Genomic DNA, 26,761 nt, shown 5'->3' with positions numbered 1-26,761 from the left:
GAGTCCGCTGTATGGGGGTCTGGCGGACTCATCACTGCAGCGGACCAAGTCTGTTATATCGCACATTTGTCCACATGGTCCGGTAGTATGCTAAATGTAGCAGACCTTGTCTGCTGTATACCTGGAGGGGGTTTTGGGGTCAACGACCCTGCAGCCTGGTCTGAGACCAGGCCTCGTGGTGGATCAGGGTCTGATCAACCAGGCCGTTCTCATTGTTCCTAGGCAAGAGGAGTCCCTGGCCCATTAGACACCAGTCTGTTATTAATTGTATGAACTTGTTTTCTCTGGATTTACATAGTTTTGCTATTTTACTATAAAATTAAGTACTGTATCATATTGTGCTTTTAACTCTCTATGTCCAGTAAAACCTCGACATTACAGACCCCTATAAAACTGATTTTGGATAACACCACATATATGGCCAGACAAATGTTTGATAAAATGAACAAATCCACTACATCAAAATTTTATCCACTACAACGAATCGAGTTCATTGCATCAAGATTTAGTCTGTAAGCAGTTGTATGCATGGCCAGTAGGCTCTCTCTACAATGTTTGTGACCAGTACACGTGTGACCAGTTTCAAGTTTTCCTGCTGTCACATCCTGGCCTGGGGCCAGGCTTTTCTGTTAACTGCCTGTTCATTCCAGCTGCTGATGTTAGCAGCCTGCTGGCCATGGTTGCATTGGGCAGTTCAATATGATGGGTTGTCCTTTAGAGAGAGAGACACCCCTCTTTCCATTAGTCCATTAAGCAGAGGTGTCACTAATTTACTGTACTCTGACTATTTTCTTAGTAGAGAATACCCATGATTTAACTAACAGGGGATGTCCTTTAACCCTTTGACTGTCGCGGCCGTATATATACGTCTTACGAGGTACCGTGTTTGACGTATATATACTCATAAATTCTAGCGGCTTCAAAACAAGCAGGAGAAAGCTGGTAGGCCCACATGTGAGAGAATGGGTCTGTGTGGTCAGTGTGCACCATATAAAAAAAATCCTGGAGCACGCAGTGCATAATGAGAAAAAAAAACTCCGACCATTTTTTTAATTAAAATGCCGACTTTGTGGTCTATTTTCGTATAGTATTTATGGGTGTATTCTCATTTTCTTGGTCTCATTTGATAGAATGGAAAACATATTATAGAAATAGAGGTGATTTTGATTGATTTTACTATTAAAAGAACATGGAAATGGAGCTCAAAGTAGGGGAAATGTTTGATTTTTGCCAATGTTCAAAAGTAAACAAATGATGTCATTGTCCAATAAATGTCCAACTAGCCATTCTAATATGCAGTCATGAATGGGTTGATGTTATTTATACAATTATTACAGTATTGCAGTAGTCTGCATAATAGTAAGTCTTCTATTTTTTGTTTGAATAAAAATTCAAAATAGAAAGCAAGAGTAATATCAGAGGGGCCTGGAGACATGACTGATGGACAAAGAAAATGTTATTTTAGAGCCAGGAATGTCTGCATTGTTCATTCTGGACCTTATTTCGAAATTGTCATATTTTTTAATTTTCGTGAAATTGGCCAAATTGCAAATTTCTGACCACATTATTGGGTAGTTGAAATCGGTAAATGGGCAGTTTCTTGTACTCAATCAATAGAAAAAATGGAGTTCTAAAGAAATAGCTATGAGTTTGGTCGACTGGAACAACGGAATTAGCAGAAAATAGGGATCAAAGTGGGCGAAATCGCCGATTTGTAAATATCGCCGAGGTCGCTAACTTCGCGAGAGCATAATTCCGTCAGTTTTCCATCAAATTTCGTCTTTTTGGTGTCATTACAACCGGGAAAAGATTCTCTATCATTTCATAAGAAAAAATAATTTTTTTTTTCTTGAAATTTTGCGACACCAGGAGACACCTCAGGATTGGGGGTTGCGACAGTCAAGGGGTTAACCCTTTCAGGGTTTCCGACGTACTAGTACAGCTCATGCACCAGAGTTATTGACGCATGTACTAGTACGTGTAAATTCTAGCGCCTTCAAATCTAGCGAGAGAAAGCTGGTAGGCCTACATATGAAAGAATGGGTCTATGTGGTCAGTGTGCACAGTATAAAAAAATCCTGCAGCACACAGTGCATAATGAAAAAAAAACTCTGATCATGTTTTTGGTATAAAACGGCGACTTTGCACTGTATTTTTGTATGGTATTTATGGCTGTATTCTAGTTTTCCTGGTCGCATTTTATAGAATGGAAGACATATTACAGAAATTGAGATGATTTTGATTGGTTTCACAATGAAAAGTACCTTGAAATTGAGCTCAAAGTAGCAGAAATGTTCGATTTTTGCCAAAGTTCAAAAGTAAACAAATCATGCCAGGCATCCAATACACATCAACTGGTGAGTTTAATATTCTTTCACAAGTGCGTTGATATTATTTATACCATTTCTACACTAATGCAGTGGTCTGCATAACAGTAAATCTTCTATTTTTTGTGAGAATAAAATTTCAAAGTGGAAAGCAAAAGAAATGTCAGAGGGGCCTGGGGATGTGACTAATGAACAGGGAAAGTGTTATTTTAGTGCCAGGAATGTCTGTCTTGTTTATTCTGGACCCTATTTGGAAATTGGCATCTTTTGAAATTTGTGTGAAATTGGCAAAATTGCTAATTTCTGACCACTTTATTGGATAGTTGAAATCAGTAAATGGGTGGTTTCTTGTACTCATTCGATAGAAAAAAATGGAGTTCTAGTGAAATAGTTATGATTTTTGTTGACTAGTACACTGGAATTGGCCAAAAAGAGGGCTTAAATTGGGCAAAATCGCCGATGCGTAAACATTGTTGAGACCGCTAGCTTCGCAAGAGCATAATTCCATAAGTTTTCCATCAAATTTCATACTTTTGGTGTCATTATGACCGGGAAAAGATTCTCTATCTTTTCATAAGAAAAAATAATTTTTGTTTTCCAAAAATTTTCAACCCTGAGAAAAAGTTTAGGAGAGAGCCTCTCGACCCTGAAAGGGTTAATGGCAACTGTAGTATAGACGATATTTTGCCATGATCCTAATAAAACGGTAATTCATTACCCAATACATTTTGTCTACTAATTCTGAATCAAATGACCCAGCAGATTTTGTTCTGTTTCTGAAGTCGATTAAACCAAGGATTTTCTGTTTGTCCATTGTGTGCCATTGATGCAACAGATTAATATGCTACTTGAGGCATTTGTCTTTGTCTGGTAGTACAGTATCATCAATGCAGTGAACCTAGTCCATTATATCAGGCATTTGTGATGTATAGGTATGGTCAAGCAATCAGTTTTTGACATACTGCTATGCATAATTTGTTGTGCCTTCAAATTTGCAATGAGCAGCACATTCAGGTCTAAATGTGAGAGAATGGGTCTATGCACTGTTAGTGTGCAGTATACAAAAGCACATACCCCATGTAAAGCACAATGGAAGCAGTTAACCTCTTAGCCTTAGTTAACTATGGCATACAGACGAAAATCCCTCAATCTTATCACAATTAACCACTTACTGCTAACACCAACAGGCACTAACTGTGAGAGCAGTGATTCTGATGTGGCATTCCCCAGGTCTGAGATGAATGAGAATAAAAAGGATGGCCATAATGGTGCTTCAAGCCCAGCAAGCCCACAACTCATGTCACACAATACAGCTGTAAAAGTCACAACTTTATGGACTACTGTATATTGCTTCGACAGGAAGGAAAGTAGATGCACAGTACCATGAAGGTTTCTGAGATTGTGATTTCTTCTTCTCCCTATTAATGGTACATACTAGGGCTGTACCAAAATATCAGCCTAAAATTGAGTACTATATCAGTATCAGAGGGTATAGGCTAACTTTGATAGTATTAGTGCCAGCCTAAAATTGAGTATCAGTACTGGTAAAAAATTTTGGCATCACCTCATCCCTAGTACAGGTACACCACTGATTTTCCAGCAACCCTGGTCCCACAGCCTTGCAGGATTATCCATTTTGCCAGAACAACAGAGGTTGTGTAATAAGTTAACAATACACCTCTGATCCACTAATTATATACCACCTGTGTGTTTACACACCAAGCTTCATTAATTACTGTACTTACAAGGAATATAGCAATACTACAGATCCTAAAGTGGCAAATTTAAAAAATATACTTGAACAATAGAGCTACAGTGGACCTCCAATTTTCATATGGTCCGCATATCGTACAATTCGGATTTAGAATACTTTTTTTAGGCAAAATTTTGATCCAGTTTCCGTACCTCAATCCGGAAATCGTATGTATCATATGCGTCCGCCCGCCCGGGAACGCCGGTAGTCTGACTTTGTCACTGGTTGAGTGAGCATTCATCCGAAACATTCCCAATTTTTGTGCTTGTTTTTTTATTGTGACTGCGAAATAAGCCACCATGGGCCCAAAGAAAGTTCCTAGTGCCAGCCATATTGTAAAGAAGGTGAGAAACAAGACAGAATTCAAGAGAGAGATTGTAGAAAAATACGAGTGGCGTATGTTTAGCCGAGCTTGCCAAGATGTATTGGAAGAGCTGCAAGACAAGACTTTCATCTGGAACAGCAACAGATCACAGCTGAGGAAAGTGCTTCAGAGGAGGAGGAGAAAGAGAGAAGGGAGAAGGTGCCTTCTTCAATGATTAAGAACATGTGTGCAAAGTGGAAAGAGTTGCAAACTTTTGTTGAAAAATATCATCCTGACAAAGCTAATACAAGCCGTATCTGCAACATGTTCAGTGACAATACCTTGTCCCATTTTAGGCAAATCTTAGAGACGCCAGAAACAGAGCTCTCTGTACATATTTTTAGTGCGACAGGGGTTCAGTGCCAGTAAAATACAAAGAAGGGAAGTAACCCCAGAGAGGGCTTTGATACCTGAAGTCCTTATGGAGGGGGATTCCCTTTCTAAACAACATCCCCAACTCCCTCTCCCCTCCTCGCCTTCTTCAATATGCCAAGAAGAGTCTTCATTAAAGGTATGTAATGTTCATATATCATTAAAATTAGTCATTTATATTTATTTCTCATTGTTTTCTGTATGTAAAACTATAGTTATTCTTTAAAAAATGTATTTTTTGTTAATATTTTTGGGTGTCTGGAATGGATTAATTGTATTTACATTATTTCTTATGGAAAATATTAATTCAGTTTTCGTATGTTTCAGAGTTAGACTGACCTTCTGGAACGGATTAAGTACAAAGACCGGAGTTCCACTGCATTTTTAAAAATTTCTTCCAAGCCAATGATTCATTAGCTCTCATTCCATCAGAAAGGTTCGTTGTTCTAGACCTTATATTACCTAATTCACCTGACCGCTCAATTAACTTGCCAACAGTAACACAATATCACTTGCACATTTACACCAGTGCTTCTGATATTTTTTTTTTTTTTTGCAAAACTTTAACACACCACAACAATTAGTTTTTATCAGATTCCACTCAGTTCAGTCTTATACGATTAATAAAAATGCACTCTTAACCCTTTCACTATCCAGACCCCCAAAATTAAAAGGCACAATACAGTGACTGGAATATTACAAAAATAACCCACACATAGGAGAGACGAGCTTACGATGTTTAGATCTGACTCAGACCATTTACAAAGTCACTCTCAAAGTCCAATTTTTTTAAAAATAATGATGCAAAGCTTACGGAATTTACACAGGAGCAAAGCTGTCATTCTCAGCACAATTTCTGCATTGACAATTTCACTCATGAATCCTATTGTAAGCCAATTCCATTGCTCCATTCAACAAAACTTTTAGCAATTTCACAAGTATGCCTTCTGCTCTATCAACTGGGCACAAGCAAATGCCTATTCATCTATTAAAATTATCCTATAAAGTGCCCAAGTCAGTAATTTGGCCAATTTTACATAAAATAAAAACAAATACAAATTTTAAAAATAGTCCAAAATAAGGAATGTAGACATTCCTGGCATTAAAACATTTCCTATGTTCATTAATCACATCCCCAGCTCTCCTATATTATGCTTGCCTTCCATTTTTAATTCATAACTGAAAATTTACAATATTTCCCAGATAATGAAATATAACCAGGAATGATTGGTCATGGTTTACGGTATCCCAATAATTGAATCAGACTTATTAAAAACCCCACAACACAGGCTGAGGGGTGTAGGGGGCCTTACCTGTCCTTGGGAAAATTGGCAAAAATCAAATATTTCCGCTACTTTCAACTACATTTCAATAGTATGTTTTCCATTCTATCAAATGGTACCAAGAAACAGCCAATAAAACCATCCTAGAAAATGCCTCTAAAGTTACTATTTTAAACCAAACACAAGTCAAAGTTTAGATTTCCCCTGTGCACATTCACCACACAGACCCATTCTCTCATATCTAAGCCAAAATTTACCACTCACAGCTTATCTGAGCGAGCTGAATTCTTGATGTATTACTACATTAGGGGGACTGGCCTCAATGACTTAGTTCAATGTGACAATCATTGAAAGGGTTAATTAATCTCCAAGAAAAGAAATTCAAAGCCTTCCCAAATGTACAAGAATTTTAACTTCTTGGTATGCCACAGTTAACCCTTTCAGGGTCCGTCCCATAGATCTACGGCTTTACGTTCAGGGTCCAAACCGTAGATCTACGTCATGGTCTCAGCTCACTCTGATAAACTGTGAGTGGTACATTTGGGCCTAGATATGAGAGAATACATCTATGTGGTATATGTGCACCACATAAAACAGATCCTGCAGCACACTGTGTATAATGAGAGAAAAAAACTGAAATCATGATTTTTCGATTAAAACAGTGACTTTGCAGTGTTTTTTCGTATGATTTTCATAGTTGTATTTGCGATTTCTTGGTCTCATTTGATAGAATGGAAGACATATTACAGAAATAGAGATGATTTTGATTAGTTTTAGCACTGGAAATGGCCTGAAACTGAGCTCAAAGTAGCAGAAATGTTAAATTTTTGCCGATATTCAAGAGTAAACAAACAACCTCACAAATCTAATACACGCCAGCTGGTGGGTCTAATATGCATTCACAAATATGGTGATGATAGTTATACAATTATTACAGTATTGCATAATAGTAAATCCTCTATTTTTTGGTGTGAATAAAAATTCATTATGTGAATAAAAAATCAAAATGGAATTTATTTGTAAAGCCTCAAAACATAACTAATGAACAGAGGAAATGTTAGTTTAGTTCCTGGAATACCTACATTGTTTATTCTGGACCCTATTTTGAAACTGGAATATTCTGAACTTTGTGTTAAATTGGCCATATTAACAATTTCCGATCACTTTAATTTGTAGTTGAAACAGTTGACTTGGCGATTTCTTGTGCTCAATCGATAGAATAGAAGTAATACTAGTGAAATAGCTAAGAATTTGGTTGACTGGAATAATGTAATTGGCCTAAAATGGGAGTCAAAGTCCGTAAAATCACCGATTCGTAAATATCGCTGACACATCAAAATTTGCAAGAGCATAATTTCGTCAATTTTCCATCAAATTTCGTACTATTTGTTTTATTACCTTCACAAAAAGATTCTCTACCATTTCATAAAAAATAACAAATTTTTTTTTTTTGAAAATTCTTGGACACTGGGGCACCACTTCAGATTTGGGCCTTGGACCCTGAAGGGGTTAAGGGGTTAAATTTATGTAAGAAACCAGACATATAAATTACTGCATTAAAAGATAACCTTTCGCATATACAACCCACTGTTTAAATTAAAAATGAAACTATAGTTAAAAAAAAAAATGGTTACTATTGTTCACCCTAATAAGTGAGTTCAAGAGTAATGTGTACATTAGTGTATGTGGATCATGTACACATGTGATTACCTACCTCATTAAACTTTTTGTTGATATAAAAACATAGCTAAGCTCATAGTGTTACATCTCTAATTTTTGGCGTTGAACAATTTTTTTTGAAGTAAAACCGAGTAAACCACTTACTTTCTTTTTTTTTTTTTTTACAAAATTATATCCATTGCCAGTGCATGGATAAATGTTTGTGTCCATGTGTGCATGTACTTGAAAATGCAAGCTATGTTCAAAATGTTTACATCACTATAACCTCATTAAGTAGAACTACATACATTACTATAGTATGTCTGACTGCAACACCCTGACATTCTGAAACTAATTAAATCAAACTTGCCAAATTATATTCACTGCCAGTACATTTCCAATGAGAAACAATCCTTGCTCCAGTGATGGCTACCTCTTCTTTAACACAATAACAGTAACACTCACCAGCTGGTGTGCTTGAGACTGTGATACAGGTTGACCTTGAGGGGGAGGGTGGACATCCTGGCTACCATCCCCCCCACTGTATCCTTCCAATCCTGAGAAACCAGTAGGCATCTCACACCCGCTTAACCACTGCCAAAACAAGGAAAAACACACAATTAGTTACAAGGCTTCTGTATATTGTGCAACTAGCAGAAAAATTAGAAACCAAGTACCCAATGAAAAAATTAACTATTGACTGATTTGCTAACTTTGAAAATAAATTACACATTCCCAGATTTTTGTTTCTCCTTGCCTAGTACTGCGGTCTCGTGTACTCCCATATTACAATAATTTTTTTTTTCAACAAGCTGGCCGTCTCCCACCGAGGCAGGGTGACCCAAAAAGAAAATCCCCAAAAAGAAAATACTTTCATCATCATTCAACACTTTCACCTCACTCATACATAATCACTCTTTGCAGAGGTGCCCAGATACAACAGTTTAGAAGCATATATAAAGATATATAACCTAACCCTCTAAACTGCCAATATCCCAAATCCCTCCTTTAACCCTTTGAGGGTTTCGGACATACTAGTACGGCTTACGACCCAGGGTTTTTGACGTACTAGTATGCCTAAATTCTAGCGCCCTCAAATCTAGTGGGAGAAAGCTGGTAGGCCTCCATATGAAAGAATGGGTCTATGTGGTCAGTGTGCATGGTATAAAAAAAATCCTGCAGCACACAGTGCATAATGAGAAAAAAAAAACTTTGACCGTTTTTTTGGAATAAAACAGCGACTTTGCACTGTATTTTCGTATGGTATTTATTGTTGTATTCTAGTTTTCTTGGTCTCATTTTATAGAATGGAAGGCATATCATAGAAATTGAGATGATTTTGACTGGTTTTACAATGAAAAGTACCTTGAAATTGAGCTCAAAGTAGCAGAAATGTTCAATTTTTACCAAAGTTCAAAAGCAAACAAATTATGCCAAGCGTCCAATTCACATCAACTGGTGAGTCTAATATTCTTTTGCAAGTGCGCCAATATGATTCATACCATTTTTTACACTAATGCAGTAGTCTGCATAACAGTAAATCTTCTATTTTTTGTGAGAATAAAAATTCAAAGTGGAAAGCAAAAAATTGTAAGAGGGGCCTTGAGACGTGACTAATGAACAGAGGAAATGTCATTTTAGTGCCAGGAATGTATTTCTTGTTTGTTCTGGACCCTATTCGGAAATTGGCATCTTTTGAAATTTGTGTGAAATTGGCAAAATTGCTAAATTCTGACCATTGAACTGGATAGTTGAAATTGGTAAATGGGTGGTTTCTTGCACTCATTCAATAGAAAATATGGAGTTCTAGCGAAATATTCATGTTTTTTGTCGACTAGTACAGTGGAACTGGCTGAAAATGGGGCTCAAAGTGGGCAAAATCGCCGATCCGTAAACACCGCCGAGACATCTAACTTCGCGAGAGCATAATTCCGCAAGTTTTCCATCAAATTTCATAATTTTGGTGTCATTATGATCGGGAAAAGATTCTCTATCTTTTCATAAGAAAAAATTATTTTTTTTTTTTAAATTTGGCCGACCCTGAGAACAAGTCTCTGAGAGGGCCTGTCGACCCTCAAAGGGTTAAAGTGCGGGCATTGTACTTCCCATTTCCAGGACTCAAGTCGGACTATGTAAAACTAACCGGTTTCCCTGAATCCCTTCACTAAATATTACCCTGCTCACACTCCAACAGCTCATCAGGTACCAAAAACCATTCGTCTCCATTCACTCATATCTAACACGCTCACGCACGTTTGCTGGAAGTCCAAGCCCCTCGCCCACAAAACCTCCTTTACCCCCTCCCTCCAACCTATTCGAGGACGCCCCCAACCCGGCCTCCTTCCCCTACAGATTTATATGGTCTCCATGTCATTCTACTTTGATCCATTCTCTCTAAATGACCAAACCACCTCAACAACCCCTCTAATATTTTTAACTCCACACCTTCTCCTAATTTCCACACTCCCTAGGTAGTTGCTGTCTACCAACCTACTACTACATACAGTGGACCCTCGTTTTTCATAAGGCTCGAAAGTCATAATTTAAAAAAATCTTAACTTTTTTTCGTCAAAACATTGACTCGAAAATTGTCATTTGACTTGCAAATAGTCATTTGTCTCGGACGCGTACGCACAGCCCTGAGCAGCCTCACACTCCATTCCCAGCCAGTGTGCCATTGTTTATCAGTGAGTGAGGATGATCCCACGAGTTCATACGATACATTTCATAATCCATTCGTTTTAGTGCTTGCAACTGCTAAATAAGCCAACATGGCTCCAAAGAAAGCTTCTAGTACCAGCCCTTTGGTAAAGAATGTGAGAAACACACATAATTTACGAAAAAGTTTGTAGAAAAATACGAAAGTAGTGGTGGTAGAATGGTAGTAGTTGTGATAGTGGTAGAGGGTGGCAGTGATGGTGGTAGTGGGTGGTAGCAGTTGTGATAGTGGTAGAGGGTGGTAGCAGTTGTGATAGTGGTAGAGGGTGGTAGTGATGGTAGGTGATAGTGATGGTGGTAGAGGGTGGTAGTGATGGTAGTAGAGGGTGGTAGCAGTTGTGATAGTGGTAGAGGATGGTAGCAGTTGTAATAGTGGTAGAGGGTGGTACTGATGGTGGTAGCAGTTGTGATGGTGCTAGAGGGTGGTAGTGATGGTAGTAGAGGGTGGTAGCAGTTGTGATAGTGGTAGTGATGATAGTGGTTGTGATAGTGGTAGAGGGTGGTAGTGGTTGTGATAGTGGTAGAGGGTGGTAGTGGTTGTGATGGTGGTAGTGGTTGTGATGGTGGTAGTGGTTGTGATGGTGGTAGTGGTTGTGATGGTGGTAGTGGTTGTGATGGTGGTAGAGGGTGGTAGTGGTTGTGATGGTGGTAGAGGGTGGTAGTGGTTGTGATGGTGGTAGAGGGTGGTAGTGGTTGTGATGGTGGTAGAGGGTGGTAGTGGTTGTGATGGTGGTAGAGGATGCCTTCTTCAGTGATTCTACTAACTCCTCCAATGTTGTTGGAGTTATATAGGGCTACAGAAAACACCACCGCCTCAGCTGCTGCTTCACCACCATTATGGACGGCTTATGCTCACAGTGGCCCTTTACACCCAACAACACAACACCTCTACTGACATACATAATGACTTTTATTCATTCTAGAGTATATTCCTATGTTTCTATGCTATTAATATTGTTCATTATGTCATAATAATTGAATTGTGATAGATAAATAAGCCGTAGAGTTGATATTAGTGTCATATTCTCCATCTATAAACTCGCCTCCCCTCCCTCTGCCCCGTCTGCCATGCACCAACAATAAAGGTAAGGTAAGTGTGATGTTATATGTTCATTTATACATTTTATTAATGCTTTACATTTATTTGGCATTCTTTTCTGCATGTAAATCTATATTTAAGCTAGGGAAGTGACCCCTGAAGTGACCTAGAGTCCTTACGGAGGGGGATTCCCCTTCCAAACAATAACCTCTTTTCCCTCTCTCCTCCTCCCTGTCTTCCATTCATCAACAACAGCCTTCAATAAAGGTAACCGTCATGTTGAATGTTCATTCTTTTGAGCATGTAAATCTATCTTTAAGGTAAAAAAATTTTTTTTTTGATACTTCTGGGTGTCTGGAACAAATTAATTGGATTTACATTATTTCTTATGGGGAAAATGGGTTTGCAAATCGTCAATTTCGATAATAGTCACACTCTCTGGGACGAATTACGAAAAACGAGGGTCCACTGTATAAATTCCAATAATGTCTCCCTTAATTGATTTCCTTTCTACCACAGGATCCTGTCTAGCTAGCAAAATCTCAAGTACCAATGCTCAAGCGAGAGACTACCGTGTTTGAAGTTTTCCAAGCTCCTACTAATCCTACCGAGGTGTCTCTTGACAATAAATTCACAGGAAACTTTCTGAGCAGTACCATCGTTACTGCTCAAAAGAGTAGCTCATGTGCTTTTACCAGCCATTGCAATATTGTTCAACAAATCACTAGAAAGCAACATATTCCCAACAATGCAAAAGATAGCAAGGGTTGCCCCAACACAGAGGAGGAAACCCAACCGATGTAACTAACTATACCTATATCTAACCTGCCACTGTCATCTAAAATCTTCAAAAAATTAATCCGTAAGAGATTATATTCTAGCATCACTAAATATACTCAACCCCTGTGCAAGAAAGGTTACAGGCCAAATAAAAACACAAAGTAATTATAAAAAAGTTTGACTTCCTTTATGCAGTTCTTGAGAATAATGAATATTCACTAGGCATCTTAACAGACTCTAGGCAAGCTTACAGTACACTGGATCACAACATCCTGAACCTTAACCCTCAAACGGTCCAAACATATATATGTTTTTTCAACATTTGAAAGTACATAAAAAAATGTGCATCATTTTTTTTTTTACATTTGAAAATGTGTAAAAAAACTTTTATCTACTTTTTTTTTTTTTGTTATACAGTGGTCCCTCGTTTTTCATAGTTAATCCGTTCCTGGAGTTGCTACTACAGTGGACCCTCAACCAGCGATGGCATCGATTAACGATAAATCTGACTAGCAATACATTTCAACGCAAAAATTTTGCCTCGAATAGCGCTTAAAAACCCGACCAGCGTTATTCGTTCCGTACGAGACGTGTCCACTTTGGCCTGAGCGCGCCTCACTTGTCCCGTGGGTGCCAGTGTTTACAAGCCAGCCACCTCAGTCGCTTCCAAACATACAACTGGAACATTTCATATTATCACAGCCTTTGTAGTGATTGCACCTGCAAAATAAGTCACCATGGGCCCCAAGAAAGCTTCTAGTGCCAACCCTACAGCAAAAAGGGTGAGAACTACTATGGAGATGAAGAAAGAGATCATTGCTAAGTATGAAAGTGGAGTGCGTGTCTCTGAGCTGGTCAGGTTGTATAATAAACCCCAATCAACCATCGCTACTATTGTGGGCAAGAAAACGGCAATCAAGGAAGCTGTTCTTGCCAAAGGTGCAACTATGTTTTCGAAACTGAGATCGCAACCGGTAGAAGATGTTGAGAGACTCTTATTGGTGTGGATAAACGAGAAACAGATAGCAGGAGACAGCATCTCTCAAGCGATCATATGTGAAAAGGCTAGGAAGTTGCATGACGATTTAATTAAAAAAAATACCAGCAACTAGTGATGTGAGTGAATTTAAGGCCAGCAACGGTTGGTTTGAGAGATTTAAGAAGCGTAGTGGCATTCATAGTGTGATAAGGCATGGTGAGGCTGCAAGTTCGGACCAAAAAGCAGCTGAAAAATATGTGCAGGAATTCAAGGAGTACATAGACAGTGAAGGACTGAAACCTGAACAAGTGTTTGTGACGAAACAGGCCTGTTTTGGAAGAAAATGCCAAGCAGGACATACATTACTCAGGAGAAAAAGGCACTCCCAGGACATAAGCCTATGAAAGACAGGCGTAATCTGTTGATGTGCACCAATACTAGTGGTGATTGCAAAGTGAAGCCTTTATTGGTGTATCACTCTGAAACTCCCAGTGTGTTCAGGAAAAACAATGTCGTCAAGGCTAATTTGTGTGTGCTGTGGAGGGCAAACAGTAAGGCATGGGTCACTAGGGACTTTTTCTATGACTGGTTACACCATGCATTTGCCCCCAATGTGAAAAATTACCTAATTGAAAAGAAATTAGACCTTAAGTGCCTCCTGGTACTAGACAATAATCCTGGTCATCCTTCAGACTTGGCAGAGCAACTTTCTAGGGACATGAGTTTCATTAAGGTGAAGTTTTTGCCTCCTAATACCACTCCTCTCCTGCAGCCCATGGACCAGCAGGTCATTTCCAACTTCAAGAAACTGTACACAAAAGCTATGTTTGAAAGGTGCTTTGTAGTGACCTCAGAAACTCAACTGACTCTAAGAGAGTTTTGGAAAGATCATTTTACCATCCTCAATTGTGTAAACATTATAGGTAAGGCTTGGGAAGAAGTGACTAAGAGGACCTTGAACTCTGCTTGGAAAAAACTGTGGCCAGAATGTGTAGACAAAAGGGATTGTGAAGGGTTTGAGGCTAATCCTGAGAATCCTATGCCAGTTGAGGAATCCATTGTGGCATTGGGGAAGTCCTTGGGGTTGGAGGTTAGTGGAGAGGATGTGGAAGAGCTGGTGGAGAAGGACAATGAAGAACTAACCACTAATGAGCTGCTAGATCATCTTGAACAGCAAGAGGGCAGACCTGAGGAAACTGCTTCGGAGGAGGGGATAGAGAAATTGAAGAAGTTGCCTATTTCTAAGATTAAGGAAATGTGTGCAAAGTGGCTTGAAGTGCAAACCTTTTTTGATGAAAATCACCCTGACACAGCTACTGCAAGCCGTGTTGGCAACCTGTACACTGACAATGTTGTGAACCACTTTAGGAAAGTCATAAAGGAACGAGAGGTACAGGTATCTATGGACAGATATGTTGTGAGACAGAAGTCCAGTGACTCTGAAGCTGGTCCTAGTGGCATTAAAAGAACAAGGGAACTAACCCCAGAAAAAGACTTGCTACCTCAAGTGCTAATGGAAGGGGATTCCCCTTCTAAACACTAAGAAGATCAACAGTCTCCCCTCCTCCCATCCCATCAATCATCACCAGATCTTCAATAAAGGTAAGTGTCATGTAACTGTGCATGTCTTCTTCAGTTTATGTGTATTAAAATTAATATTTCATGTGTTAAAATTTTTTTTTTCAATACTTTGGGGTGTCTTGCACGGATTAATTTGATTTCCATTATTCCTTATAGGGAAAATTAACTTGACTAACGATTATTTCGATTAACGATGAGCTCTTAGGAACGGATTAATATCGCTGGTTGAGGGTCCACTGTATTAACGAAATCTACGATTTGCGAATCAATTTTCCCCATAAGAAATAATGTAAATACAATTAATTCGTTCCTGACACCCAGAAGTATTAAAACAAAAAAAATTTTTTACATGAAATATACATGTAGTACATAAACAATACAATGGGAAATGATGACTGAAAGATTAACAGCATAACACTTACCTTTATTGGAGATTCTTCTTAGTGTATGGGAGACTGGAGGAGGAGAGAGATTGGATTGTTTATAGTTTGGAAGGGGAATCCCCTTCCATCAACACTTCAGGTACCAATTGCTTTTCTGGGGTTACTTCTCTTCTCTGTTTCTTAATGCCACTAGGACCACCTTTAGAGTCACTGGAGTCCTGTCTCGCAAAATAACTTTGGAGAGAGCTCTGTTTCTGGCGTCTCTTTAACACTTCCCTAAAATGGCCCAAGACTTTGTCACTGTACATGTTGCCAACATGGCTTGCAACAACCTTGTCAGGGTGATGTTTCTCCATAAAGCTTTCCATCTTACCCCACATAGCAAAAATCTCTTTAATTTCTGAAGAAGGCACCTTCTTCCATCTCTCTTCCTCCTCTGCAGCAAGATTCTGAGCTGCAATCTGTTGCTGTTCCTGCTGAAGCTCTTGCAGCTCCTCAGTGGTGAGCTCTTCGTTGTGGTCTTCCACCAATTCTTCCACATCCTCCAAACTCACATCCAACCCCATGGAACTCCCCAGTGCCACAATTGATTTAACAACAGACATAGGCTCATCAGGGTCAGTCACAAACCCTTCAAAATCCCTCTTGTCGACACAATCTGGCCACAATTTTCTCCAAGCAGAGTTCAAAGTCCTGGTAGTCACTCCCTCCCAAGCCATACCTATAAGGGTTATGCAATGGAGGATGCTGAAGTGTTCTCTCCAAAATTCCCTTAGGGTCAATTGAGTGTCTGTGGTCACAGTCAAGCACCTGTGAAACATTGCTTTGGTGTAGAGTTTTTTAAAGTTTGCAATGACCTGCTGGTCCATGGGCTGGAGGAGAGGAGTGGTATTCGGGGGCAAGAATTTTACTGTGATGAACCCAAACTCCTCGAAAATTAGGTCATCCAAGTTTGGAGGATGAGCAGGTGCATTGTCCATTACTAGCACGCACTTGAGATCCAATTTCTTTTCCAGGAGGTAATTCTTCACACTAGGGCCAAACACTTCATTGAACCACTCGACGAAAATTTCCCTCATGACCCATGCCTTACTATTAGATTTCCAAAACACACACAATTTACTTTTCTTAACATTGTTTTTCCTGAACACTCTGGGATTTTCAGAATGGTACACTAGTAATGGCTTCACTTTGAAATCCCCACTAGCATTAGCACAGAACATGAGCGTCAGCCTGTCTTTCATAGGCTTGTGTCCTGGCATTGCCTTTTCCTCCTGTGTAATGAAGGTACTCTTTGGCATTTTCTTCCAAAAGAGGCCTGTTTCGTCACAATTGAACACTTGTTCAGGTTTCAGTCCTTCAGCCTCTATGTACTCCTTGAATTCATGCACATATTTTTCAGCCACCTTGTGGTCTGAACTGGCAGCCTCACCATGCCTTACCACACTGTGTATGCCAGTACGGTTCTTAAATCTCTCAAACCAACCTTTGCTGGCCTTAAATTCACTCACATCACCACTATTTGCAGGCAATTTCTTTACCAGATCGTTGTGCAACTGCCTAGCCTTTTCACAAACAATCGAAGTCATAAGAGTATCTCCTGCTAATTGTTTCTCATTTATCCACACCAATAATAACTTCTCAACCTCTTCAAGTACTGGTGATCTCATTTTTGTTAGCATAGTTACCCCCTTTGCAACAACAGTGTCCTTGATTTCCTTTTTCTTGGCCACTATGGAACATATGGTTGTGTAGGGTTTCTTATACATCCTGGCCAGTTCGGCCGCACTTGTGCCACTTTCATATTGTTCAATGATGTTTTTCTTAAATTCAATCGTATTTCTCACCTTCTTTACCACAGGCTTGGCACTAGGAGTTTTCTTTGGAGCCATGGTAGCTTATTTAGTACTTGCAAGCACTAAAATGAGTGGAATATTATGAAATATTTCGTAGGAGCACGTGAGGGGTCCTTCGCTCACTGGTAAACAATGCCAGACTGGCTGCCGCCCCGGCTCACACCGTGCGTACGCGTCCCGGACGAACTACTACTCGTGAGTCAACCTATGATAAGCGAGCCCATGTTTATACAAAAATATCCTTATGATTTCCGAAATCTATGATTCCCGAGAACTACGAAAAGCGAGGGACCACTGTATTTGAAAATATGTAAAAAAACATAAATCTACTTTTGGAGCACTACGGATCTGAACGTCGATCTATTTGGACCGTTTAAGGGTTAAACTTGAACATTATGGTATCAGATGTCACACACTTGCATGTCTAAAGTCCTACCTTAACACCAATGCGTCTCCATTAAGGGTATAACCTCGTCAACGTGACCTATCGACATAGGGATGTCCGAAGGCAGTGTTCTCGGCTCTCCATTTGTCCTCATATACACATCAATGATCTTCCAAATACACTTAGACCTGTTCTGTTTGCAGACAATGTAACTTTTGTCATCTCCCACCCAAATCTAAATTTAATAACACTATTAATGAGCTTACAAAGTTATCTACCTGGGTTACACCAATAAACACTTATGTACTGTGTGCTTTATTGTCTAGTAATTATAAGTTAGCTTTAAGGCTGCCCAACTGTCTACTGTACATTTTTTTTTTTTTTTTTTTTTTCTAAATGTACAACTACTCAAAAACAAGACCTACTGATCTTGCTCTGAAACCTTTCCTCATTCTCAGCCAAATTTCTTGAAAAAAAAAAAAAAAACCCACACCCATTCCCTCATTAGCTCTCCTTCTGCACTCCGTCACCACTCTTATATCTCTGTTACTCTGTCCTCCACAGACCACTTCCAACATTTTAAAAAACCTCTTATATGCTAACTTTTTCTCCCTTATCACCCTCTTTACCTCATAGTTGATTAGTAAAAAGGTTTTAATAATTATGCAATCTCACATAATAAAAACTGTCACAGTAGCAACGTAAGCAGATGCACTACACGTGTACAGCACAGTACTGTAGTGTCCACGATTTCCATTTAGGATAATGGCTGATTATGGTGTGGCATTTCAGCCCCTGTGCACATCATGAACATCGCAAAAACAAAAGGACTCTGTCAGTAACACAAAAATTCAAACCAAATATTAAAGTAAGTGTACATAAGCTGTTTGGTTTACATCACAGGAATTAAATTATAAAGAACTGAGTATAATAGAACAGTAGTAAAGTATATTGAGAAGACTCACTTAACATGCATTCTCTACCCAAGATAAAAAAAAAAAAAAAAAAGCTGAACTATAAAGAAAATGCAATGCATACCCCTTGCATCCCTGAGGGTCCTGCTAATGCTTCTACAACAGCATCTGGTAATTGCTGTGCTTGTCCTTGTGATGGATTGATTTTTGGTTCAAATTTGTTAGGTAACATTTGACTTGAGGGATCTTCTTCACCACCACCTGAACCATCTAATCTAGAGTCACTTCCCATAGACCCATAGTCCATCCCTGAGTCCACAATATCATCTTGACTGTTGTCTACATGATCAACCATTTCCTCTTTGACTAGAGTTTCATCTACCATGACCTAGAAAATAAATGTAAAGAAATACAATTAAACCAGGTTAAAATTCTGAACAAAGTGCTTTACATCATGTACAAGATTTCAACACAAAATTTCAAGTTTAGTTTAAAATAGCACAATAACATCATCTCACAAACCTCAACCTGAGGGGGAGTTGGTGAGGAGCGGCTGGTAGCTGTATGGTCACCCAGTCTGTCATCCAGTGGGTGGTCTGTGCTTTGATCCTCTCTTTCTGAAGACCTCTGATCCATCCAACGACTGTCAGATTGTGTTCTTGAAGTTGAATGGTGGGTTTCACCTTCACTCTCAAATGAAGATACTCTAGGTGAGGCTGGTGGTGAAGTAGAAGTTTGTGCTCCTTGCAAAGACGTGTTGCTCTCTTCTCGTCTTCGCCGTTTTGGATGTGGACTACTTCTGTCATCTGAGGCATTTCGGGATTGGGTCACCCTTTTACTACAAGATTCTGACAAGGGAGGTTCATCAGGAACGGCTAGTCCTTTTATTCTCAACACTTCTGCTGCTTTAATTAAACGTGCTAGATCATTCTGTGCTACACTCACAGCTCCTTCATACATGTAGCTTAAGAGAGCTTCTAGTTCATCAGTCTGTACATCTTTCAACACAATAACTGGGTGTTTACACGGGGTGTTTTCAAAGATTTTCTCAAAGTATTCACTACACGTTGATAATACCAACTTGTGTACTTGATAAAATTTTCCATCACATGCTACAGTCACATCTGTATATCTCTCCTGCACAAAAAAAAAAAAAATTCAGTAGTATTTTTGGTGGCAGTATCAAAGGATGGCTTAGGGCTTCAACCCCCCATAATCTCCCCCAAAGCCACCCCAAATAAAAATAATATATAATGATCACGATAATGATGGTGATAATTCTGCAAAGCACATAAACATTATTTTGATGGCCTACCTACTGACATAATTTTATGTAATTACTGTTCTCATTCTTTGATATGGATGTGTGGATAAACTCACTTTTAAAAAACCTTGATATATTTATTGATCTGTTGTATTCAGTAAAAACTGCAAACCAGCTCTGTAAATGCAGCTTCAAAACAAGTCCCCTGGGCCCTGGCTCCCCTTCCAACCAGACTGCCACCACTAAACCCCTCCTATTCAGAAATTCTGGAGCTGCTCCTGAGTATTTTTATCATACTTTTAGTTTCTGAAGTTACAAACCCAAATAAAAGTTCTAAGACACCTTAACATTAATCTTGTCAGTCCTACATTGGCAACCTTGGAAGAAAAATAATCAGAAAGGATTACTAAACAAAGATAAATAGAGAATGTACATAATTAAAAAAATTGTAATGCAGTGAGGTTTAAACATCAATTAAGAATGTGAAAAGAGTACATGTAGTGCAACAATTTCTAGGTGTATAATTTTATTGCCAGGTAGTTTCTGATTAAGTCTAAATTCTTGAATTTGCACCATACCTTTTCAACCACCATTACTTTCATCTTACTCAATTTTCCAACAGTTGTTCATACCTCTTACTACAGGTCCGCCATCACAAATCCGGCAATCAGTTATTCGGTTCCTTCAGTTATTCGGCACTAATTTTGGCTAGCATAATTTCAAATTTCCAGGGTCGCCACACCAACCTGCTGGTACTGTTTGGTGGCGCTACTTGCTGCATAAGTCATTCCAATTTCTTTTTCTCCATTTATTGTTTTAACCTGCTTACCTTTAGCCCTAGCCATGGTTCCAATGAATAAAAGAAATGCTTCTCATTATGTAAAGCACCTACACAGTACATTATCCATTAAAGATAAGGTGGCGTTGAAGCCACTGTCGGTTGCCATGAGCTCAGTCTCATGAAGCAGGAGAATATGCTTTATTATTACGCTAATATCAACACTACAGCTTATTTGCCTATCACAATTGATCTAACATGACATAAGAAACAATATAAATAACATAAAACATGTTAAATACTCCAGAATGAATAATATTTGGCATAACACTGAGCAGTTCGACAGAGTTATGAAGAGGATATGGTAAACAAATAGCATTTTCCTATCCTTGTCTTGGTGGCTTATATTAGAGAAAACGGAGTGTAGCACAGGGCTAACTATGATATACACTCGTACTCCACCATAAACATGAAACAAAAAAGCTATTTTCTCTCTATAGAATATCACACATAGCAGCATATGTGTAGAGAACCTAGGATAACCCCAAAAAAGTCAACGTGGCTTATTTTTAGTACCTGGCTTGGGTTAGCCATACATCATTTTTGGTAAATATTCGATTCCCAGCCAGGGTAGAAACATTAGGTGTTTCTTTACACCTGTTGTCTATGTCTACCCATCAGTAAATGGGTACCTGGGTGTTAGCCGACTAGTGGGTGTTATCCTGGGACACTGACCTAATTTTCTTGAAATACTCAGCGTAAAAAGTGCCTTTCTATACAGTAGTATGTCACTGATGTCAGCTAGGCCTGTATACCTTGTACATGTATGTGTAGTAAATATATTATTATTATTATTATTATTATTATTATTATTTTATCAGTTGTTGGGTTATCTTATTCAAACTTGGGCAATGTATGATGGAAAGATACTTCTTCATGTACACCAAAAATAAAAGAAATCAGACCATAAATAGCGGAGTTCGCTTCTCAGCAATTAGCGGCCGCTTAGCAGTACATTTTTGTATGGTTGTTATGGTTATATTCTCATTTTTTCGGTCTCATTTGATAGAATGAAAGATACATTACAGAAATAGATATGATTTTGATTGCTTTCATGACGAAAAGTACCTTGAAATTGCGCTCACAGTAACGAAAATGTTCTATTCTTTAGCAAAGCTCAAGAGTATAAACACCATCCAATACCTGTCCGCCTGCCCGTCCAAATTCCAGTACGGAGTCAAGAATGGATTGACATTATTTATACAATTATTACAATAATGCATAACAGTAAATCTTCTATTTTTTTGTGAATAAAAATTCCAAATGGTAAGCAAGAGTAATATAAGAGAGGCCTGGAGCCATGACTAATGAACAGAGAAAATATTATTTTAGTGCCAGGAATGTCTGCATTGTTTATTCTGGGTCCTATTTTGAAACTGGCATCTGTTGAAATTTGTGTGAAATCGGCCAAATTGCCAATTTCTGACCACTTTATTGGGTAGTTGAAGTAAGTGAATGGGCGGTTTCTTGTACTCAGTTGACAGACTAGAAGTAAATAAGTTTATTCAGGTATACACAAATACAGTTACATAGATTATCATACATAGCAGTGTATGTATAGAGAACCTAGGATAACCCAAAAAAGTCAGACAAAGTGACTTATTTCTAGTACCTGGCTTGGGTTTGCCATATATGATTTTTGGTAAATTTTTTTTTTCTCGGTTGTTTGTTGGGCTATCTCATTGAAACTTGGGCAATGGATGATGGAAAGATGCTTCTTAACGTGCAACAAAAATAAAAAAGACGGACGATAAATAAGGGAGTTCACTTCTCAGCCATTAGCCGCCTCTTTGCAGTATATTTTTGTATGGTTTTTATGGTTGTATTCTCATTTTTTGGACTCATTTGATAGAATGGAAGATATATTACAGAAATAGACATGGTTTTGATTGCTTTCATGACGAAAAGTACCTTGAAGTTGAGCTCAAAGTAGCGGAAGTGTTCGATTTTTGCCGATGTTCAATGAACTGTAAGTCAAGTTGGTTAATTTTATTATGTGTATTCTAACCTAACCACTCTGTAATTCGGCAAACTCAGTAATCCGGCACACTACAGGTCCCAATGATGCCGGATTTGTGATGGAGGACCTGTACTTACTAATCATCTTTTTCTTTAATTCAATAATTTTTGCTTCTTTTATGGTTTTGCATCATTCTCCCTTGTAATCTACCTTTTCAGAATTTTTTTTAAATAAATTATAATTAAACTAAGTATACAGACTATAATTAGATAAACAAATACAAGTATTAACACCTTACCTTTTCCCTGAGTGTTGAGAGTATGTGACAAAATGTTGCTCTGTGATTGTTCCATGATAACGATAGCATTCCCTCTGCCATCTTTGTATATTTTAAAATTCTGTAAGAAAAATTTATAGGAAACACTTATTACTGACTTTTATCAAAAGTAAGTTATTTTAACTGCCTAAAATGCAGCACATAGTACAAGCTCCCACACTACACAGTACAACTATTTACATTTGAATTTTAGGCATCATTGCCCAAATAAATAAGAACATTGCATCTACTGTGCCCATTTTAACAAAGTCTAAAGCATGTACTGAATGGTTACATATTTTTATGTCATATTGAAATTTGCTTAAGTTGTTAGAATCCTCCAACCTAGTGCAAACAGCAAGGTTTTACTTTCATGTTAATTTTTTCAAGATAAAAATAAAAAAAAATGTAGCCATGGGATATAATAATAACTACTATATGTAGATGCCAATAAAGGAGCCACCAATACTTATTCTTGATATGACGTCAACCATTTTTTTTTTTTTTTGCAAGAAGTTTATACTTATCGATTTACTTACTTTCTCAATTATTTGGTTCAAAGGTACTGTACTTATTTTCTGCTGCTATTATTAATTAAAGCAAGAGGAGGCAGAGTCAATCTGCAAAAAAATCCACTAGTGTAAGTTGTTGTGCCTCTAAGTTTGGCAAGAGTTGAAGAATTCCCTGTATCAAGATCCCAAGATGTTGGTGTGTTAGACACAGAAAAAGTAATTTAAAAAGGATCATTGGCATGTCATCCCTTGTTTTGATGGTTCTCATTATCCATCCCATTTTCCTCGGAGATGTGATAGCAATACTGTTGTGATCCCTGAAGGTGAAATCCTCTGACAGTAACACTCCCAAGTCCTTGACATTACTTTTTTTGCTCTATTGTGCGGCTAAGAGTTTGTAGTATACTTCATTCTAGCTATCGTTTCCTCCAGTTTTCCAAAAGTTAAAATCTGTCCTCAAACATCACACTGTTTTCTGTTGCCCATTAGAGAGCTTGGTTTATATCAATTTGAGATTTACTGTGTCCTCAATGTCCCCAATGATACTAGAATGCAGATTCTAGTATCATCTGCAAAGGATGACACAGTGCTATGGTTTACATCTCTGCCTACATCTGGTCTACCTGGAGGGTATTCCAGGGATCAATGCCCCCACGGCCTAGTCCACGACCAGGCCTCCCGGTGGATCAAGGCCTGATCAACGAGGTTGTTACTGCTGGCTGCACGCAATCCAACATACGAACCACAGCCAGGTTGATCCGGCACCATCTTTAGGTATCTGTCCAGCTCCCTCTTGAAGACAACCAGGGGTCTACCGGTAATGCCCCTTATTGCTGGTGGGAGGCTGTTGAAGTCTTGGGCCCCGGATACTTATTGCATTTTCTCTTAGTGTACCAGTGACACCCCTGCTTTTCACTGGGGGCATGTTGCATCGCCTGCCAAGTCTTTTGCTTTCGTATGGAGTGATTGCTGTGTGCACATTAGGGACCAGTCCCTCCAGAATCTTCCAGGTGTAGATTATGATATATATCTCTCGCCTGCACTCCAGTGAGTACAAGTCGAGTGCTTCCAGGTACTCCCAGTAGTTAGGGTGTTTGATGGAACTTATACATGCAGTAAAGGTTCTCTGTACATTCTCTAGTTCTGCAATTTCTCCTGCTATGAATGGGGATGTTAATGTACAGCAGTATTCCTGCCTAAGGAGAATAAGTGATTTAAAAAGGATCATTGGCTTAGCATCTCATCTTGAATGTTCTCATTATCCATCCTATCAGTTTCCTTGCAGATGTGATAGTGGCATTGTCGTGGTCCTTGAAGGTGAGGTCTTCGGACATTACCATACTCAGGTCCTTCACATTACTTTTTCACTCTACTGCGTGATTAGTTTGTAGTATACTCAGTTCTAGTTATTATTTCCTCCAGTTTTCCATAACGGAGTAGTTGGAATTTGTCTTCATTGAACATCATATTGTCCTCTGTTACCCATTGGAAAACTTGGTTTATATCTTCTTGGAGCTTTGCAGTGTCCTCAATGGTATGAGGATGAAAAGAATGGGGCAAGTACTGTGACTTGTGGAAATTAGCTTTTCACTGTGGCACCCTCCAACTTAACTCTGTTTACCATTATTTTTTGTATTCGATTGGTTACAAGTTGAAGATCCATCTGCCCATTTTGCCAGTTATTCCTTTAGAATGCATTGTGTGCACTATTACACCATGATCACACTTGTCAAAGGCTTTCCAAAATCCGTGTATACCAATACTACTACAACCTTGGTTCATATACTTAACATCTGTACCACCTGCATTACCAACACTTATTACCAACACTAAACCCAGTGGGGGCATAAAGCACCTGAAACATGAAAGGCAATCCCCTGGATCAAAAACCTTCACTAGTCAGGGAACCTCCCATGGAGAAAAATTGAGATGTTCAACAATTCCTTCAAAGTGAGAGCATTTTGATTGGCATTAGCCTTGGAGGAAATGTTTAATTAAAAAGGATTCTCTACCACCAGCATCTTTATTTCCTGGCAATGGTAAAGCTACAAACTAATACTTTATGCATTCACAAGCTTATTACTGGTAATAATTAAAAATTTTCCGAAGACTTGTAGCTATACTGGTTGCCATAAAATATTTTGTATATAATTATTATATACAATGTGTAATTATTAAAACGGCAATGCAAAATAATTTCCTTACCTAACTAGACATGACTTCAATTAAGCAACAAGATTAATTTTAATAATTATTTTACTTTTAGACAATGTTTGCATAAACACAATTATGCATGCACCAAAGGAAAATTATGATTTAACCTATGATGGCAAAAAAAAGAGAAATGGTGAGTTATCAATTATATTACAAGTCCAATGGTAGGTACCATAATACTCTTATACGCCGGTATTTTTAAAAAAGATTTAGGCAAAATTACGCGATAATGGTTTACGAATAAGTTTACAGAGATGGTCAATGACTACAGTGAAGGTACACACTGACAACCAACGTCTCAATTATGTATATAACTGAGAAAACTGAAAAAATAAGTTTGGGTGGTGTTAAGAGGCGTCATGGAGGACGCGGCCCAGCGCGGCGTGGGGGCCACAAAGACCCAAGCCTTTGTCTTATTTCCAGGCTTTTCCAGCTTCCATTACACCCAACAAACGTATTTTTACCCTCTTCATCTCCACACACACATCAAGCACAACAGTGTATCTCAAGACATCGTCGGGGTAAACAAAATCGGGGAGAAACACGATAATAATAATGAAAGACAAGGGACGTACGCCTCCAACGGCGGACTTACCTTCCGGGAAGGATAAAAAATCATAAATTTCCCCCACCCAGAGAGGAACAAGTCCTGGAAGCATCACAGTGGATGCTGGGGGACACTAGGCCATGACAGGTGATGGGGATAAGATGGGGGGGTTAGTTATAATCACCTAGAAGGGAGGTATAGTGATGGTGGCCACGTCGGGTCCGGCTGCTGGTGCTGAGCGAGGCTGTGTTATGGTGCGCCGCGCACCACTGCCACACACACCCACATAAAACATTAAATATATAATAAAATGATCCTCTCCTTCACATTTTTAACAACTATTCAAACAATAGGTATATTTTCAAGCCACATACACACACACTATATATATATATATATATATATATATATATATATATATATATATATATATATATATATATATATATATATATATATATATATATATACATAATATCTTTATTTACTACAAGTACATGTACAAGGTATACAGTCCTACCTGACATACTACTATATAGAAAGCCCCTTGTTATGCTGAGCATTTCAGGCAAATTAGGTCAGTATCCCAGGATGCGACCCACACCAGTCCACTTACACCCAGGTACCATTTTACTGATGGGTGACCATAGACAACAGGTGTAAAGAAACACGCCCACTGTTCCAACCCTGGCTGGGAATCGAACCCAGACCCTCGCG

The 26,761-nt window shown here is 38.6% G+C and overlaps 1 protein-coding gene across 27 annotated transcripts in view; it reads right to left on the bottom strand.

Annotated features, from left to right (window-relative positions):
* The window catches only part of LOC128685742 (broad-complex core protein isoforms 1/2/3/4/5), a 505,734-nt gene extending 479,404 nt beyond the window's left edge, over positions 1-26,330 (bottom strand). For 26 of the 27 annotated variants that reach the window (XM_070087940.1, XM_070087943.1, XM_070087936.1 and 23 more), the window contains exons 1-5: positions 26,229-26,330; positions 22,754-22,853; positions 18,916-19,530; positions 18,518-18,781; positions 8,224-8,352 (exon numbers count right to left, since the gene is read on the bottom strand). In XM_070087940.1, the coding sequence (XP_069944041.1) occupies positions 8,224-8,352; positions 18,518-18,781; positions 18,916-19,530; positions 22,754-22,834 (1,089 nt within the window). In that variant the 5' untranslated portion in view covers positions 22,835-22,853; positions 26,229-26,330. Of the gene's footprint in view, positions 1-8,223; positions 8,353-18,517; positions 18,782-18,915; positions 19,531-22,753; positions 22,854-26,092 lie in introns of all 27 variants that reach the window. The other variant, XM_070087933.1, reaches the window with a different exon arrangement.
* Positions 26,331-26,761: the final 431 nt, after the last annotated feature.

This window comes from Cherax quadricarinatus, chromosome 23, assembly GCF_038502225.1.
Source record: "Cherax quadricarinatus isolate ZL_2023a chromosome 23, ASM3850222v1, whole genome shotgun sequence".
Taxonomy (NCBI): domain Eukaryota; kingdom Metazoa; phylum Arthropoda; class Malacostraca; order Decapoda; family Parastacidae; genus Cherax; species Cherax quadricarinatus.
Note: the sequence above shows the minus strand (reverse complement) of the source record. Positions and strands in the feature narration are given on the sequence as shown.